Raw genomic sequence first — 17582 nt, forward strand, 5'->3', positions numbered from 1 at the left:
ATAAGTCGTAAGCTGTGACTAAGTGTTAGCAGCCATAGCCCAGCATAACGCGAAAGGAGTGAAGAGAAGAAATATAGGATTTCCGTATAAATATTGTGTGATATAGCGTCCTGTTCTCGAATATGATCGACTTCTTTATAAACATTGCCAGTGTCCATCACTAACTTATGCTGCTCGCTTAGCTTTACCAACCAATCCAGATTGAACTTCTAAGTTACGTTAACTTGTCGCTTCCTCTCCTACAATCATGAGTGCATCAGGCCATGGAAGTTCAGAAACACAGACATACAGCAGCGATACATGCCATGCCTATGTTGATGGCGTCTTTACTTCATATGGCTATGTGCCCTCGCTCACCGCAGCCTCTACCTTTGTAGCCCTCTTCGGCGTCTCGATGCTAGGCCATGCCATCCAAATGGTGTGGTTTCGAACTTGGTGGTGCTCCGTGTTTTCATTAGGATGTTTAGGTCTTTCGACAATCACAAAGTCTATTCCATTTACGCTAACTGAAACGCAGTCGAAATTCTAGGTTGGGCAGCCCGAATTTGGTCTGCTAAATGTCCCTACGCTCAGACACCATATCTCATGCAAATTACTACCCTTATCATAGGTCCCATACCCCATTTTAGGTACTGGTACAAATCTAATATCCGTCGACAGTACTAACATTCTTTACCGCAGGAATCTACGTCCTGCTAGCCCGCTTTATCTGTATATTTGGTCTCCAATCATCCATCCTTTCTCCTAAGCTCTACCTCTGGATATTTTGCACCTGCGACATCATCTCATTAGTCGTCCAGGCAGCAGGAGGCGGAATGGCTTCATCGGGAGCTGGCGGTGGGGGTTCAGGCTCCAGCACAAGCTCGATGAGCGCCAGAGAAACTGCTTCCCCCTCCTCCGCCTCCTCCTCCTCCTCCTCATCGTCTCAGTCAACCGGAACACACATCATGGTCGGCGGCATCATCTTCCAGCTTGTGGCCATAACAGTCTTCGTTGCACTTGGAGCTGATTTTGCTTGGCGCGTGTTCTGCCGCGAAGTGCCCTGCCGCCGGGGTAATGCGCACATGCCAGTAGTGATCGCTTTATTCTCGGCCATGGTTTTCTCGGTTTTGTTGATATATATTCGGAGTATCTATCGGACCATCGAACTGCTACATGGCTGGACGAGCTCAACGATGCGGAATGAGAAATTGTTGATTGGGTTAGATGGGGCGATGATGGTGCCGGCTGTTATTATTTTTAATCTGTTCCATCCGGGGCAACTGCTGCGAAAAATTGAAATGCGGGCGAGCTCGGTACCTATGGTTAGCGAGCAGACACTAGTCTTGGAGGACTTGGAGGAAGACAGTCACGGGGATAAGTTAGGATTGCTGGGAAGGAAGGATGATTCAGCGAACAACGGATCTCGGTATAATTGATGCCGTGATGATTGGGCCTGGCGTCTTTTATGAAGGACCCAATGTTGGGCAATTTTCGTGTCGGAAACAATTTGATTTAATGCTGTATTTGGGGGTAACTGATTTCTATCATTATTCTTCTTCCGCTGCATAAAATTTGCTACCTGCATCCTTGTGCATTCCAATCTCCTTCATCGGCCATTGTAGCCACCGACGATCATCTTGACCCAAGCATTCCTCAATACCCCCCATGATATGCTCCGCCCAGCCCCGAGCAAACCACACTCCGTCATGTAATTTCATAAGCACGAGAAAGTAAGCCAGCAGTATCAGTGCTACTGGCTCTTTGTTCTGGAAGGCATCCAGTGCAGGCTCGAAGCAACCAATCCAATCGTATATAATCATCGCCAACCTGCCAGTATTATTCTCTCCCCCATCTTGCTTTCCCCCATGCGTCTCATCGAGCACGCGCTCCAACATAGCAATGGAATTAATATAACAGTCGCTCAGTTCCCGGGCATTCAGTTCTCCGCGCTGTTGGCCATGCAGAAGAATCCGCTCCCTCAAGGCCTGTAACAATCCCCGGTAGTTTATTCCTGACGCCATGCCTCCTTGATCAACTCGAGATGAGCCATTTTTGTCCCCCCGAGGCTTGATATCACCAGACATTCCAGAAAGTGTTTTCACTCCTTTCACCAAAGAAGGCCACTGTACCTTGCTTTCATGATCAGTGCCAATCGAAAAGAACAAATAGTCGCCCGGTCGCGGACCCCGAGCCATAGGCAGAAAACACAAAATGGTGGCCCCCGCCCACACTGCCGCGATGTTGTTGGGGCTAACTTGAGCGAGAAGAGATAATAGTTCACTTAGCCCTTTTGCAGAGTGATGCTCTGCTCTGTCTACTAGCCAGGGATCATTTGCTCCGGGATTCGAAAATATGTTGTTGGTGTCGACCCTGGCCTTGTGCAGCCCAGCTAGCGCTAGGATCAGATGTAGGATGAAGGGATGCGAGATTGCCATTTTGGGGGCTTCATCATGCCAGAAGTGAAGACTGCCGTCATCTTCGGCGAGTGTGTAACAGGTTGAGGTTAGGTAGTGGTGGTGGAGGGTGAAGTCATGAAAGTCAAATGTTGTAGGGGCGGGGATGGGTTGGAAAGAGGATGGCGAGGGAGTTGACTGACTGGATGATGAAGATGGGGAATATTGAGCGCTAGTTGAAGTCGGGATAACTGATCTGGCAATAGAGTCAGGACTTGAGGTTTTTGGTGGGCTTTGATAGAGAGATGGGACGAAGATCCAGTTGATGAGGCGGTCCGGCTTTGCTGGTAATGCAGACTGGGAGGCTCTTGCTGATAGCGGTTGCCTATCTAGTCTGGTTGAAGCAGAGTAATCACAATTGACTGAGTGGTTCATGCAATTAGAGCATTGTGGTCGTAATTCATCGCACTGAATTGGCCGTTAGCATTTCGCTTCTTCAGATAAGCATACAGGATCGGGAGGTGGGGCGGAAAACCTTAATGTGTCGTCTTTTGCAGTTGCGGCAGCCTAACCGCGACTTCTGGTGTGACCGACGCGAGGCCTTACGCTGGTCCAGCCTGCTGATTGCCATTGATGCGGGATTGTTCTGTGCCATTGCTATCGAGTTGAACATGGAGCTAGTTTGGATGGGAAAATGTCTCGAGGAAACATCTCAGGCAGCCCTGGAGCCTGGAGGGCCGCGCCAGCCTGGAGGGCCGCGCCAGCCTGGTGGCTGTGCCAGTGGGTCAAACTTGGCTAATCTGAGGACCCACACTTTGGCACAGGGGTAATATTTTGGGTGCATTCTAGAACCTGGATGGTTACATGATGGCCACGATATAGTCAATTATAATTATGGTAATCTTAGCGCTTGCTACCAGCAAGATATGAATGGCGGTTGTCACGAGACTGGAGCCACTTCATGATTCTCTCTCAGTCTCTGTTTCTTCCTTCTGGCGTACCCCTCAAGCCACTTCATCATCTATATATCTGATAGATTATAAGTTGAATAGGTTTGAAAACTAGTTGGACATATTATATTTCATTGAAAGTAATTATTATGCGGAATTCTGTCAAACTCTATTTTCTTACCGATTCTATGACTAGACGGTACTTAACGAAAAACTTCTATATATCTCACAATTAATGACTGAAGTTGGTACCGGAAAGTTTCTGCTCTCTTCTAGGTATCTAACTTTATTTTTTTGTATTATGAGATCAATACATCTTCTCGAAAATGCCCAGGCTTACTTACAGGATTTACTAAACTACCCTAGTCGGATACCTGTATCACCTTTATTACTATACACCAATAATGTTATCATAAAATAATAGCAAAGAGAGTTTATAAGATTATTTAAGAAGATGAGGCGTCCAGGGCCTTAAGCTACAGAGTAATTTCAGAAATTAGACTCCTGCAAAAGTGTCAGGTTTTGTCCGGCGCTTGCATCAGCCCCTTTGCATGAGCAGTATGAATTGCTTTCAACACACGACCAACTGTACGCGATCAACCCTTGCAACATGTTCAACGGCAACTACAATCGCTACAATCGAACCCATAGACCGGAAAGTGCTAAAAGCACTGGTCTCACTAGCGCTATCGTAGTCCTTACATGGCTTCTTCCAGCAGGTTAAGGAATCCCATGGATACCGAATTCTCCCATCTAATGATATAGCGGTGAGAGTTGAATAGTTCCTATTTACTTCAGGACTCTAGAAGTTCTACTTCACTTGTCCTAGCATGATCATTGAGACCGGGCAATGAAGCGAGCGCCCGCGGAAACCAGATCGCTAAGTCATCTTATGGCTACCGGGACTGGAGAGATACCGAGAGATAAGAACACACGGCACACACCTTCTTGTGGCGCCAAGGCTAGGACTAGATTCGGAGTCAATCTCGCAAATGAATGGATCGTGTACAACGTCGTCACCATGGTTATGTAGCCGTTTTCGCACGACCTGGGGGCTCGTGAGGCAGCGGCATCATAATCAAGCTCGTACAACAGACAAGGATGTGCCGATCACCTTCAACAGAATACCTAAACCCACGATGTAGCTTCGAAGGGCTTGAAGGCTGGGAGTTGCAGGAGAAAGAGGGCATGACACATGTTGGTGTCACAAGCTTGTGTCTTCGGAATTGCGGAAACGATGAAAACCTTGAGTCAAATTGTTCAATTGCAAAGCTGATTTGCCCAACTGCTGAATTCGTTTTCGGGAACCCCACGGTGTACCTGTCGTACTCCTGTCAAACCACCCGACCCCCAGGATATAAGAACGCACGTGGTCCTGAGAAGCCGCTATGCTCCTCAGGTTCCGACATCTCTTCAAGTAGTCATCTTTGTTATGTGCGCTCACATTCCTGAACAATTTGCGTTCAAGCATCGCTGCCGGTATCCTCACAGCATCAAATACACATGATTCAACATTAGTAGGGTCAGTATCGCGGAGAACAATACATGGTCCGCTGATACGTACGACGGGGTCTGGAACTTTGAACCCATCCGGGTACCTCGCCTTCAGCTCCCTTGGGCTTCGGACTAGGACCTCTATCAAGGCGGACAAGTAGCCCTGCTGGAGCAGTGGAACGGGGTCTTCTTCATTTATTATGCCCAGGAAGATTCCTGACTGGAATGGGTCGCGGCTTGGCGGGCGGATGGGGATAGTAGCGATCGGTGGGGTGCCAAATACAATGCAATGAACCCGTCGGAAGTCTGTTCATAGATGTTGAAATGTTAGCAATGTGCTTTGAGAGAGATTTTCAGGAACTGAGGGTAATCAGAGGCTCACTAGGTACTACGGTTGCGATGGTACGGCTCGAGGACTTTGAGGCTGCCATGGCATAGAACAGCTGTGCCATCCCACCACCAGCAGAATGGCCCGTGAAAAGGAGACCCATATCTCTTGGTGCCCCCGCTGCCACAAGAATTCCTTCGGCAAGTCGCATTTGCATCGCTTCGGCAACAGCGAGATATCCCTTATGATATCCGGCTGCTGGTTCTCCAATGCTCTGGCGGAATAGTCAGCATGAGGATACAATCTTGACTCTAGCGCATGGAGGATGATCGTTCTACCTGGGAAGGGGTTATTGGCTCGCCATTTCCATTCACCATCCAGTCCATTATGCTGGTTGATCCGCGAACTGTTACAACCAGCACAGAGTCCACTACAGTCCCGAGAATTCTCTTTGAGTCTCCCCTGGGCTTCAGCTCAAAGACCGGGGAGTCGGGAGGCAATTCGGGTGATTCAAAGTAACCATTCACTGACTCCTCGGCTGCTAGTTCAATAAGTCGCCATGTGTCGTCAGACCTACAATATGACGGATTAGCTGATGAGCTGCTGCGAAAGGTATTACATAGCACACGTTTTAAACGGTTCAGCGTTGTCCGTTTTCTTGACTTTATGAATTGGTAGCTTTTCAAGCTTGATACGGTATTCATCTAAGATGCATTCTTATGTGACGGTCATTGCTGTTGAACGGAGTCAGCCGCTAATTGAGCTTTTAACCAGGCTAACATGTGATCATCTAAGGGAGTACCCACGGTCGGGAGTTGCCGGAACTGTTTCTAGAAAATTCAAAGCCTCCGCGGCAGCCGTTGATGTACCGGTCAAGTGCTGGGAAGAGGGAGCACTACTCAAGCTCTGTAACCCCGCGCTGAATGTAGCAGCCCTCTGGCTGTTTTAGCAACCGGGCGCTTGGTTAACAAAAGTTTCGCTCCGAATCATCTAAGGGCATTTCCAGCCTTCCCGTATTTTGGTGTATCTCTTTTTGTCATGGTTGAGGCGTTTGCGATTGAGAAGTACGCTTGCTTGTCCGTGTCAAAGTCATTGTAGATGCGCGGAGTATAAATAAGAGTGACCCGCTGATATAAAAAGGACTATACCCCGTGGGCAAACAGGGTGAGGGTTAAAAGTGAAACCCACTGTTTCCTAACCTATTCAATCTTGTGCTGCCAACTCATTGCACAATTGGAAGCCTTGCAACAGCCTTGCAACAGTACGTGTACGTCTGAGTCTAGTGTCACCGGAGCCCTTCGAAACCTCTTGGGAAGTCTGGGCAGTCCGATTCTGAAGGCTCTTGCCCGAATATGTATGGATGCCCACGCCCCACCAACTTGGTATAACCAAACGCTGCTCACATTGAGCGGGTGTGATTCCGCAGCCAGCGTGTAGGCCGAGTGGGTGGCTGGCTGATGTCAGGTCGCTAACAGCCGGACCCACATATACACAACAAAGTAATAGACACTGAATCTGTCGATATTGGATGCCTTGTTTCCTTGTGGTTCCCCGAAGGTGTCTCGGAATGACCGAAAGCTGCCTACCCAAGCCCGAGTTTGGGGGTGATTCTGCACTCGTCGACACTTTCTTGCAGTGCTTAATGTGATATTATACAGCGGTTCCATTGTGTTTACCGGTTATGGGGTCCTCATGATCTGTGAGCACCTTGACGCAAATCCCAATCTCAATAACAGTCCAACGGACTCGTCAGCGCCCTTCTTCTCTGTCGGCACAGATCAACTGTATTTCTTCACCCGTAGCAAAATGAAGGGTGCCCCTGAAACGAAATACGAAAAACGGAATCCCTGCAACACTCAAGACCATCGTCAAAGAACTCAGGAGCCTTTATTGGGTTTCTGTACGGAATGAAGTTCAGAACATGATCAGATTCTACTGCGAGATGAAAAAAGCCGCTTATCAACCTCATGCCCCTCCCAGATTGAAATGTGATAACTTTGAGAAGATATTCAACATCTGGGGTAAGTGCCGCGGATCCTGACGTACCTATACTGCTTTAGGTGTGACCGTTCTTGCAGTTGGTAGTCAACCAAACTTCGACAAGGCCGCTGGTTCAAACCTCCACCACGAGACCTTGCGAAGAGCTCAAGGTGAGTCGTGGACAACCAGTATTACATGACAACGTTTGACATAGAACAGAGCACCTGAATAAGCCGGAGACCAATGATCATCGCTATGCACGCCTTCTCCTTCAGTCCTCAAGTGAGTCAGAGTGTAGCAATATTTATGGAAACGCTCCCTAATCAAGAAGGCCTTCTGGATATTGACATTATTTATGAACCTACTCAACTATCTCAAGACTACCTGAATATGCAACCGAATCTCCCCAATGGTAAGTAACCCCACGCGCCCCCCTTCTCTTCGCAACATTCATCTCACCAGGTCCTCTCAGTCAAGTGTGCCATAACGGACGACGCAGATGCAACCAGAGCAACGGGACGAAGACTCTACGGAACGTCATGTAGTACATGCGGTCAACTCATCCAGTCGAAGGTATACTACGAGTGCATGCAGGACTGCGAGCCTTACATCCGGTACGAGTATGAGCATACCAAGCATGAGTGGCAGGAACGCAGGTTCGACACAGCCTCCATGAACTCCACGTCACGTCTTCGGTATTTTTGTGCGCCATGCAAGAACAGAGTTGAGGTCTGTCAGCCAGGCCACCATCTCCGTCTGGTACACTATGAGGATCCAGATATTCCTGGTCAGCATTGAATATTCTCTGACTATACCCCTGGCTTATTACTAACTTGGGATATTTGCACGTATAGCTATCATAGAGCTACGAGCTCAACTGAACAAGTACATAAATATAATGAACATGAGATATTAGAAGACGAGAGCGAGATGGAAGAAGAGAGCGAGAGTGAAGAGGATAGCGACATGGGAGACGAGTGCGAGAGTGAGATGGAAGACGGGTGTGAGAGTGAAGATGATAGTGGGTTAGAGGATCAAAGTGGGACGAGTGATAAGAACCGCACAAAAGGAATCTACACGGGCAAGAAGAAACAGGATCCAAATCGTCCAACCGCTTCTAAATTCTCCTGGCGAGAAAAACTAGCCATGGGCCCATGAAGATCCTCAAGGAAACAGAGACGAAGGGATCCATAAGTAGCTGAGCTATACTGTAGTATCTTTTACTAGGTGCTAGAATAGTGTGCTATGTTTGAGCCATACTCAAGAAATAAAGGCCTTGGAAAGCCTTTCCTGGTATACTATATCCTAAAACTAGGATTTGATTTTTTCTTATGGAAGACAACCTATAAAGGAACCCAAAATTAAATACTATATTATTCATATAATAAATTATTTTTAAATCTTAAATACTGATATATACTACTCCAATACTATATTAGCACATAAAAAAATTTAAATAAATTTTTTATTATTATTATAATAAGGCTGGATATACCCTAGAATATAAGACTAATAAAAAACTATTTATTATATATGAGACGGCCGTTTAACACAGCAAAATGAGGTCGTTGTGATAGGATCTACTTGTCAGGGTAGAAGGCCTGTCGACTAGGTAAGGAACTGGCCACCAAACGTGTAGGATTCCACTGATAACGACAATGTAGCCTATATCCACAAATGGAGAGACTGATCCTTGAAGGATCAGTAGCCCAACACTGAGGAGCGTCATCTTATAGAAGATGGGTAGATCCCGAACCGTCACCGATGACCTCACGACTTCCATGACCATCTCAGTACGTCACCCCAAGGCCCCGGACCACACTGGTTAGACTACTACAGGACCAGAACACCGGTCGGGCCGGTGCCGATAAGATAAGACCTCCATCTGAACCGTTCTATCACAGTCGTATTGGTGTTAACTACTCTAGAACTTTAAGTATAAGGAGGAAAAAAAAAAAATAAGAAATATTATAAACGCTCACTAAAAAAAACGATAATAAAACAAACAAAATAAACATGGTCACATGATCTTAAACAGAGCCGCCGTCACACTGGGCTTTGCCGTCATATCATACTGTGGTGTGGACTCATGCTGTGCCGACCCTTTTACTAGCCCTGTTAGCTATATCGTTCCCCCGGTTATAATTAGCTATTGGTCTGTAGCACTGACAAGACGTAGCACCAACAGCAGATTGAGCGCCTTTCATCACTCTGAGGCAATGACCTACAGCCCTACCTACTCGGAATATCTATACAGCAGCCCACATATTCTACAAAACGACCCCTAGTAAAGAACCCTCGAATATACCCCTATCCCAGAAAATTTCCCGGGTCTCTAATACTTTCATGTTCCAGTCCGTCATTGCCTCACAGATACGATAAATATACCTTTCAGCCAAGTAAACAACTGCATTTTAACCAATAGCCGCTTGGAAGAAGGAAAATAAATATATTAAGCAACCACCAATTTGTGTCCATAACCCTGAGTAATTGATCTATCCATAAGGTTACAGAGCGCAATATAGTGCTGAGCCCGAGCGACTTCTGGCAAGTCAGCCTCAAAGAGAAGGCTAAACAGGTTAGACATCACAAGGTATTTCAAAACCGTAGCCTTGGTACCACAATACTAATCGGAGCCTGATCTCCACCAGCAATCTGAGAGTATTGAGATTGATTGGACAATTATCAAGGAGAAGCTTCTTCACTAAGCCAACCTGGTAGAGAAAGGCAAGCAGCTTAGGCTCGACATTTCTATTAGCTATATAAATATGATGCTCTCGACACTGAGCAAGATACACCCAAAAAAAGACTGGCCCTATGCATACTCCACGACATGTAATTCGTCATCTACTCAGGCTTCGCCCCTGTATTGATCCCCATGACTCATTGTGGCTTCACCCTTGAAAATGAAAGAGCTGGATTCCCGCAGAAAATCTGCATGTTCTTCATACATAGGCTTCAAGCCAGTTTCCAACGTTTCCTTGAAGAAATCTTCGAAAGAGATTCCTTCCAGGTCGGGGTAGAGGTCCTTACCGACCTGGTAGCCTAGATAGCGAGCGTATTCGGGTGTATTTTCTCCCATAATGTCGTATGACTTTTGGTAGGTGAACTGGTAGTAATCCATCATCTTGTAGGGATCATCTTTGGTTCTGGCAATACCATCATCAATCTCATCGGCGGTGCGCTACGAGGTGAAAAGTCAGTATCTAGCTTCTTAAAAAGACCATGATGATGATACGGAAACATACATATTTTCTTTCTATTTTCTCGCCGCTGATTTTCTCAACTGTATCATACAGCTCGTGCTGAGTGCGGAGGTCGGTATAGGCGAAGACCTTCTGGTTAAGGGTCCTAGGGTCGGCGATGAAACGAGCAACATATACGCCAACATCGCGGGAATCGGTCCTGGCACAAGGTACGTCACCGCTGCCTCCAATAGTACTATTATAGAGAAAAAGGTTGCGATCAATGCGGCCGGAGGGCAGGCGGGGAAGGCTGATCTGGTACCACCAACCGACGTCAATGACGGTATAAGGAAGGTGCAGCCTCTGAATATGGTCTAGTATGACCTCCTTCTATAGATGTGGGCAATATGTCAGTCATTTGAAGTCAAAGTAATGCATCGTTATGAGAAGGGTGGGGAAATGGCCGCAACTTACGTTGTCGCGCAACGTCTGGACGCCCCTGGGCATCACTGAAGCATAAAAGCATGGAACGTAGCGCTTTACCCCTGCCTTCTTGGCTGCATTAGCAAGGACAACTTCGTCCAGTAAGCAGCAGACAATAAGGATGTCGATGCCTTTGAGCTGGGCTGTGATATCATCCTCAGAGTCAGCAAGGCTAAATGACACTATGTTGATACCCCTCTTCTGTAGGTTGAGCACATTGGGCTTCTTTAGCGAAGTAGGTCGGACAAGGGCCGTGATATCCTGCTTCCAACAGGAAGATTAGAATGCTTGACAAAATCCGAGTCTTAAAACGCTATGGAGACCCACAAATTTGGTTTCTGTTGATGACAGCAGGCCATTGACGATAGAGCTGCCGTTTTGGCCGGTGGCCCCAAGGATTGCGACCTTCATGTTAAGGCTGTATAAGAAGGAAAAAGAAAATGTTTCTGAAGTTACTGTCTGAGAAGAAAGCTGTGTCTCGCATTTGTGACGGGGTGTGCAACTCTTTTATACTTAAAATGTCTGAAAGGTCCCACTTACCCATCTCCAATTACTCTATTCTTGTATCACAACTGCTAAAAGGCTTCCAATAGCTCTTGAGTCAATGGCTGCTTGCTGAGGCGCGTCGGCCGGCCAGCCAGTAGGAGGGGTTTTTGGGAGGGTAGGAAGACTAAACGATAAGTACGGAGTAGAGTTTACAAATCAATCAGAGTGGGGAACGAATGAACCATTCAGCTATAGTACTACGGTTCTGATGGGGGGTTTTTGGAGCTCCTCTATTTAGCCTTGATATGATTGGTGGATAATGCAACTGAGTCATTCTCGGATGTTCCGTGGCCCGGCATCCGAGCCAAACAGCCCAAGAAGCGGGTTATGTCAGCGAAAGCCAGGGAGAGCTGACTTCCGGCCCCGGCCCACTTTTTATTCTAAAACCGCGTGTTTCTACATTTTTGGAAAACCTAACTTGCATAACTCTTGGCATGCCTATTTTACTACGTCCATTAACCATGACTAACTAACTATAGTGAGAAGATGACTCATCGACAAATCATAGTTAATACCGTCACATGATCCTGTTATATGATAACGGCTCAATTACTGGAGTGGTATCACATGTATCTGAACAGAGAAATGTCATGATAGGATCCTGCATATGCAGAGGCAGATTCTGATGATTACTAGTTTCATTTGAGCCTGAAGACTGTTGCTCTCATCTGTGCAACTTGAAACCCTGCATGTAAGACGCTCTGGCTACTGGGTAAGAGCATTCTGGAAAAGCGCGTCGAGTCGTTTCCCCTCGCTATCTGCCAGTTCGCCATGGGTTTGAGCCGTACCGATGGGGTGATACGGGAATGGTCTATGTATTTGTTAGGGTATCCAACTGCATACAGCTAGGGTTGACCTACCCGTATTCCGGAACCCACGTAAGGCGGCAGTCCGGCTCAGTCTGCTGTCGATGTTGCACAATCCGCAGCCAGAGGCTTTCGAAGAATTGTCGCTCGGCAGCAAAGGCCGGGTGGAGCGGCTCGGGACACTGGGACGACTGCGTGGTTCCCATGCGGGCATGGATATGACGGACCTGGCGCATGTCAGATGGGGCTGAGGGTCAGGGTGGTACGGACGCACATGTGGAATGATGCGGGTGAGAATTTCCTGATCCTCCTCGCCCTGATCCAGGAGCCTCTCACACACCACCACCCAGTGGGAGATGTCGGCCGTCACTTGTAACCTGCAGATGCAGTGAGAAGGATGCAGGCACGGAAGTCATGGACGATGCTTACTGTGGTACTTTCTGCAGAATGTAGTCCGCCGCGTATGGGTTGAAGAGAGATCGGTTGCGGTGCGTTTCATGGCAAACTTTGCCTTGCAGTCCTTCCTCCTGTTCGACCTGGAGGGCCCGTTGGTAGAAGTACACGGACTCGTCCCAGGTCCAGTAATCCCTGTGCAACGTCAATATGCGCCGCGATTGGAAGTAGCTGGCAGATCAGGGGCCATACGCTCCGGATTGGGCATTGATCAGGGTTGGTTTCAGAATTTTGGCCAAGCGAAGTTGGTCTCGAAAGAAGTCGACATGCCGGTCTGGGGTTAAGCCTCGAGGGCGAGGCCCGACGTATTGTGGCCACGATGAGAACAGGCTGGTACAAAGTTAGGTTGTCTCGCTTCGTCGCGAGGAAGGGGCGGGACTGACAGGACGCTGATTTCCAACCCTACCTCGTCACAGTTGTTCTGTAGCAGCTGGAGCTGATCGGGAGTCATGCCAGCAAAATCAATCTCAATGCCCGCTGGACGGTCTGGAGTTAGTCCAACGCTCCCCGGTCCTGCCATCAAGATAGAGCTCACCATAGCCGTGGGCCTTGAGCTCGACGAACTTCTTCTTCCACTCCGCCTGGTCCGGACCGGGCTCAATGCCCCAGAGAGAGCGAAAGCGAGAAATCACCACCATGATGCCTCCTGTCCGGCAAGTGCGGAGAGTACTTGTAGCCTGTCCAGCACGGGCGAGCGGCAAACGGGTCGCGTTATGGGTTCGTGGGATGGCCTCTCGGCCCAGCGGGGATTTATATCGGACGGACCGAGATCTGTCTCCGCAGTCCTGACATCTCATCCCCGCAAATTGCGACATGGCGACATCTGGCCGGCCTTCTCTGATGTTCGCCTCGTCTGGCCGATCAGTTGGAGATGTTCCCGATCGGGTGATTTAGCCCGCTTCCCGCTTATCCATTTTCAGTTAGTCGGTGCCCGGCTGTCCCAAAAAGGGAATAACGAGGTCAACCCAGTCAACAACCCCCGGACAGATGCAATGAGTGACCGATTACTGCGGAGTGGGTTCAACTGAAGGTGTGGCCAGTATTTTCCACGCCTTCCTGCCCATGTCATCATGGGCTGGTAGCTTTCTCCGCACCGACCCCCCACCCCTCATCCCACTTCTCCGCTGCCACTTCCCCCACTTCTCGCACGCATCCGCCACTTAAGTACTCGGCAGAGTCCACCGCGGTAAGAGACCTGACAGAGTTGGCTGGCACATACCGGCTCCGTTGATTTACAATGGCCCCCCAGGCAATGAAAGCACTGAACTATGTTGGACCTTTCACGGTCCAGGTGCAGGAGGTGGCAATGCCCCGCTTGGAGCATCCCGACGACATCATCGTCAAGGTCACCAGTGCTGCCATCTGTGGTTCAGACCTGCAGTGAGTGCATGAGACGGTCCAAGAGGGGGTGTTTGTCGATACCGATACTCACCGTCCACAGCATGTACGAGGGGAGAACCGCCGCCGAGCCGGGCATTACTTTTGGTGGGTCCCCCATATGCCTATCATCGCTGAGTCTTGTGCTAACCCCAACGATATCTAGGTCACGAGAACCTGGGCATCGTCGAAGAGCTGGGGGAGGGAGTCAACCTGCTGAAAAAGGGCGACCGGGTGGTCATGCCGTTCAATGTCGCTGATGGTCGATGCCGGAATTGCGAGGAAGGCAAAACCGCCTTTTGCACGGGAGTGAACCCGGGGTTTGCAGGGGGCGCCTACGGTGCGTCTTGGACAATTGGTTATCATCCTAGTCGCTCATTGACATTGATAACAGGCTATGTGGCCATGGGACCGTATCGCGGAGGTATGCACCACCAATCCCAGTGAGGGGCCGGCTAACTGGGATCCAGGCCAAGCACAATATCTGCGGGTGCCCTATGCCGACTTCAATGCGCTGAAGCTCCCACCCGGGACGGAACACGAGGCCGATTTTATTCTACTCGCAGGTAGGCTGGTATAATCCTGTGTTTGAACTAGATCGACTAACTACAATTAGATATTTTCCCTACAGGTATCCCACCCATCCAGATACGGCCGCCGCGGACAGCGCCACTAACATGATCAGGATGGCACGGCATTGAGATATCCGGCTTCCAGCCCGGAGACAGCGTCGCCGTGTTTGGGGCCGGTCCCGTTGGGCTCATGGCCGCCTATTCCGCCCAGCTGCGGGGTGCATCTCGCGTCTATGTGGTCGATCGGGTCCCCGAGCGTCTGAGGGCCGCAGAGCGCATCGGCGCAACGGCCATTGACTTCACCAAAGGAGATGCCGTGGACCAGATCATCCAACTCAACGGCGACCTGGTGGATCGCTCCGTCGATGCCGTGGGATACCAGGCGGTCGGGAAAGACAACTCGACCGAACAACCCAACATCGTGCTCGAGAACATGATCCGCGTGACAAGGGCCTGTGGCGGGCTGGGCATCCCCGGCCTGTATGTCCCCAGTGACCCCGGGGCGGGCGATGCAGCCGCAGCCAATGGCATGATCAGTCTCAGTTTTGGCAAGTTGTTTGAAAAGGTAAATCATCCCGGTTGCGGTGGACATACCACGGGCTAATGCGGGCCTAGGGCCTCTCCCTCGGCACGGGCCAGTGCAACGTCAAGGCGTACAACCGACAACTGCGGGACCTCATCATTGCGGGGAAGGCCAAGCCCAGCTTTGTGGTGTCGCACGAGATCAGCATCGACGAGGCGGAAACGGCCTATGAGAAGTTTGATAAGCGGGTGGAGGGCTACACCAAGGTCATCATCCACCCCAATGGCGGATTCCCGAGCAAGAAGCCGCCAACGGTGTCGTCCACCTTGTGAGATACCATCCCACCTTGTGTATTAGCGAAATAGCAGCAAAGTGTAGATTGTCTCCATTGGTTGAACCCGTCTGATTCTACATGGTAATTTGGTACGATGGTGCTTATTGCCGATTGTGGTAACTTTCCCTTTCGGGTCGCAGCGGGGCCTCTTGCCCCATCCGGCAACTCCCGGTCCGCACAGGACCCACTCTCCCGTTGGGGCAGGCGATGCCGGCCGGAGTTCCTCCGAGTGGGATCGAAGTCCCCCCATCAGGGCAGGTAACCTTCCCCAGGGCGGTGGGAAGTGTCGTCGGCTTCATCATGAACGGAGTCGACCCGATCGATGCTTCCCCACCGAGCCGACTCGGGAATGGCGCCCGACTGGCCCTCGGCGTGCAGCTGACCCTCCCGAGCCATGTGCTCGCGAACAACGCTGGCCATGACTCCCCCATCGTAGGCGCCCTCCCGATGCGGCCACGATTCCAGCAGCTCGAGGGCGTGCTGCCGGGTGGGCTGATGTCGGCATTTCAGACACACCCAGAACAGCGAGGGGATGACCCCCATGTCCATGGCCACGGTGGGCCGACGACGGCCATACTCGGCCTGGAAGCTGGCCATGATCCCTCCGGCCAGACGGGTGATGGTCTGGTATTCCTCCAGATAGCAATCGTAGATCATCTCCGAGGTTACGAGACTGGTGTCCAGAATGTTGAGCAGAGCGAGATGCTGCATCCGCATCACGTCCATGCCGCGCCGCTCCTTGCTGCTGAGAGAGCTGATCACCTGGGTTCTGACAAAGTCGTCAAATCCCGCTATGTGCGCCATCAGCACGTCGCAAATCCGGCTCTGCTCAGCCATGGCCGTGGGGAGATCCCGGTCACCCGGCTCCCCGCGCAGGAGGGGCTCGCACGATCGGCGGAATCGCAGGATATTGCTCAGGATGGGATCGAGTCGCTGTTTGACGTCGACAATGCTGCTGATCGGAGGACTGCGGGTGTCGAGTCCCAGGGGAAGCCGGAGAAAAGGACCTTCCTGCCCGAATTGGGCCGAGTGGGCGTCGAGATGGATAAACACCTTTGCCAGCGCGGTTTCCGTCCCGGAGCCTCGGGGTGCCCAATGTCCACGGGTCACAGACCGGGAGTCATGTCCCAACATTGCTCCTGATCCCCAACGACGGTAGTCCAGCATTTTGGCCCCATTACGTAGGTGAATAAAGGCATTCCCGTAGTTTTGGCGGAACAGTTCAAAGCAAGTAAAGTTGATGCAGCACATCAGGGCCAGCTCGCGGACCTGCGGATCGTGCGAGGTCAAGCGTCGTCGCAGCAGAGAGATAGCCTTGCCATACTGCTCGAGCGCAAAGCGGTGGTGACCGTTGGTGAGATCCAGCTTGCGAGGCGGGTGGCCAGTGAGTTGGCTATCCTCATGGAGGGCACTCAACGCCACGACGGTATGGTAGACGGCGGGTTCCGCGTGGCTGAGTTGGACGACGATTCGCTGCCACACCTCGGAATCGAACCAGCAGATCATCATGGGCGCCGTATGGGCCATGAAGATGCCAAAGCAGCGCCGTTCATCGCTGCTGGCCCCGGGCTGCGGCGGCAGCAGGCGCGGCAAGGACGGTGGCCAGATGATCCGGGCAGGCCGGCCACGGGTGACCACGGGCAGGCGATTATCCTCGTAATGACAGTCCCACCCGCCGACGGTGCACCGGACACACTCGCCGGGGGTCTCGTCGCACTTGATCTTGCGGAGTCTGGGGGGATGTCAGTGTGAGGATCGTGGTGGTGGTGGTGGTAGTGGCAGTGGTGGTGGCAGTGGTGGTGGCAGTGGGGTTGGGAACGCACCGACATGTGCGGCAGCCGGTGCGCGACCGCTGAGTGTAAGCCCGCCGTCGCTTGATGTCTTCCATTATTTCTCAATGTCAGATTCGGGCTGCAACTGGTGAGTACAACGGACCTACCAGGCGTCTCGGCTTACGCGGAGGGGAAAAAGGGGCCGGTCGCAGGCAACAACACTACCGGCGGAGCAATGTTGTTCCAGGGTCATCCACGTGCCTGGCACCTCAGGCTGCTATCAATTGACTCGTGCATGGCAGCAAGACTTCAATTGGTAAACAGCTGCATATTAGGATATACGTGAAATTAAATAGTTATGGCGCCCGGCTCACTATGCCATGTTATATGTTGTGAGCTATGGC

General features: G+C 50.6%; 8 protein-coding genes across 8 annotated transcripts; 3 read left to right on the forward strand and 5 right to left on the reverse strand.

Annotated features, from left to right (window-relative positions):
• The first annotated feature begins 195 nt into the window (after positions 1 to 195).
• On the forward strand, positions 196 to 1473 carry BO80DRAFT_476456 (RTA1 domain-containing protein). Its single transcript, XM_025723227.1, has 4 exons — positions 196 to 467; positions 518 to 610; positions 661 to 837; positions 880 to 1473. The coding sequence occupies exons 1-4, from the start codon at positions 248 to 250 to the stop codon at positions 1416 to 1418; spliced, it is 1029 nt and encodes a 342-aa protein (XP_025574382.1). The 5' UTR covers positions 196 to 247; the 3' UTR covers positions 1419 to 1473.
• Positions 1474 to 1511: 38 nt separating this feature from the next.
• Positions 1512 to 3040, reverse strand: BO80DRAFT_408765 (Zn(II)2Cys6 transcription factor). Its single transcript, XM_025717855.1, has 2 exons — positions 2911 to 3040; positions 1512 to 2843 (listed from the first exon to the last, which is right to left on the reverse strand). Exons 1-2 carry the CDS (start codon positions 3028 to 3030, stop codon positions 1530 to 1532), a joined length of 1434 nt encoding a protein of 477 aa, XP_025574383.1. The 5' UTR covers positions 3031 to 3040; the 3' UTR covers positions 1512 to 1529.
• Positions 3041 to 3771: 731 nt separating this feature from the next.
• Positions 3772 to 5533, reverse strand: BO80DRAFT_435445 (uncharacterized protein; the record flags this gene model as incomplete). The annotated part of the gene is made up of 7 exons (XM_025720908.1): positions 3772 to 3801; positions 3906 to 4078; positions 4270 to 4373; positions 4464 to 4570; positions 4695 to 5125; positions 5202 to 5421; positions 5486 to 5533. 7 exons carry the CDS (start codon positions 5531 to 5533, stop codon positions 3772 to 3774), a joined length of 1113 nt encoding a protein of 370 aa, XP_025574384.1.
• Positions 5534 to 7068: 1535 nt separating this feature from the next.
• Positions 7069 to 8285, forward strand: BO80DRAFT_445766 (uncharacterized protein; the record flags this gene model as incomplete). The annotated part of the gene is made up of 6 exons (XM_025721507.1): positions 7069 to 7168; positions 7208 to 7297; positions 7347 to 7409; positions 7459 to 7539; positions 7600 to 7822; positions 7991 to 8285. The coding sequence occupies 6 exons, from the start codon at positions 7069 to 7071 to the stop codon at positions 8283 to 8285; spliced, it is 852 nt and encodes a 283-aa protein (XP_025574385.1).
• A 1558-nt stretch (positions 8286 to 9843) lies between these two features.
• Positions 9844 to 11470, reverse strand: BO80DRAFT_494251 (NAD(P)-binding protein). Its single transcript, XM_025723861.1, has 4 exons — positions 11123 to 11470; positions 10787 to 11056; positions 10376 to 10702; positions 9844 to 10311 (listed from the first exon to the last, which is right to left on the reverse strand). The coding sequence occupies exons 1-4, from the start codon at positions 11204 to 11206 to the stop codon at positions 9979 to 9981; spliced, it is 1014 nt and encodes a 337-aa protein (XP_025574386.1). The 5' UTR covers positions 11207 to 11470; the 3' UTR covers positions 9844 to 9978.
• Positions 11471 to 12046: 576 nt separating this feature from the next.
• On the reverse strand, positions 12047 to 13238 carry BO80DRAFT_455922 (sugar phosphate isomerase/epimerase family protein; the record flags this gene model as incomplete). Its single annotated transcript, XM_025722137.1, has 7 exons — positions 12047 to 12152; positions 12202 to 12374; positions 12422 to 12524; positions 12577 to 12735; positions 12793 to 12930; positions 12984 to 13077; positions 13136 to 13238. 7 exons carry the CDS (start codon positions 13236 to 13238, stop codon positions 12047 to 12049), a joined length of 876 nt encoding a protein of 291 aa, XP_025574387.1.
• A 599-nt stretch (positions 13239 to 13837) lies between these two features.
• Positions 13838 to 15404, forward strand: BO80DRAFT_435449 (glutathione-independent formaldehyde dehydrogenase; the record flags this gene model as incomplete). Its single annotated transcript, XM_025720909.1, has 8 exons — positions 13838 to 13980; positions 14042 to 14085; positions 14144 to 14317; positions 14372 to 14401; positions 14448 to 14543; positions 14594 to 14608; positions 14663 to 15114; positions 15165 to 15404. The coding sequence occupies 8 exons, from the start codon at positions 13838 to 13840 to the stop codon at positions 15402 to 15404; spliced, it is 1194 nt and encodes a 397-aa protein (XP_025574388.1).
• Positions 15183 to 17313, reverse strand: BO80DRAFT_425887 (uncharacterized protein). The gene has a single exon (XM_025719630.1). It carries the CDS (start codon positions 16931 to 16933, stop codon positions 15656 to 15658), a length of 1278 nt encoding a protein of 425 aa, XP_025574389.1. The 5' UTR covers positions 16934 to 17313; the 3' UTR covers positions 15183 to 15655.
• Between the last annotated feature and the right edge of the window lie 269 nt (positions 17314 to 17582).

Source organism: Aspergillus ibericus, assembly GCF_003184845.1.
Source record: "Aspergillus ibericus CBS 121593 unplaced genomic scaffold BO80scaffold_24, whole genome shotgun sequence".
Taxonomy (NCBI): Eukaryota; Fungi; Ascomycota; class Eurotiomycetes; order Eurotiales; family Aspergillaceae; genus Aspergillus; species Aspergillus ibericus.

Excerpts from the sequence above, each read along its gene's own strand:
- BO80DRAFT_476456 (XM_025723227.1), top strand. The coding sequence starts at position 248 with ATGAGTGCATCAGGCCATGGAAGTTCAGAAACACAGACATACAGCAGC. Across the intron at positions 611-660 it reads AATTACTACCCTTATCATAG|TACTAACATTCTTTACCGCA; the intron begins GTCCCATACCCC and ends ATCCGTCGACAG. Across the intron at positions 838-879 it reads GGCTTCATCGGGAGCTGGCG|AAACTGCTTCCCCCTCCTCC; the intron begins GTGGGGGTTCAG and ends TGAGCGCCAGAG.
- BO80DRAFT_408765 (XM_025717855.1), bottom strand. The coding sequence starts at position 3,030 with ATGGCACAGAACAATCCCGCATCAATGGCAATCAGCAGGCTGGACCAG. Across the intron at positions 2,844-2,910 it reads GCAAAAGACGACACATTAAG|TGCGATGAATTACGACCACA; the intron begins GTTTTCCGCCCC and ends CGGCCAATTCAG.
- BO80DRAFT_494251 (XM_025723861.1), bottom strand. The coding sequence starts at position 11,206 with ATGAAGGTCGCAATCCTTGGGGCCACCGGCCAAAACGGCAGCTCTATC. Across the intron at positions 11,057-11,122 it reads CATCAACAGAAACCAAATTT|GATATCACGGCCCTTGTCCG; the intron begins GTGGGTCTCCAT and ends TGTTGGAAGCAG. Across the intron at positions 10,703-10,786 it reads TCCAGACGTTGCGCGACAAC|AAGGAGGTCATACTAGACCA; the intron begins GTAAGTTGCGGC and ends CCACATCTATAG.
- BO80DRAFT_425887 (XM_025719630.1), bottom strand. The coding sequence starts at position 16,933 with ATGGCCCATACGGCGCCCATGATGATCTGCTGGTTCGATTCCGAGGTG.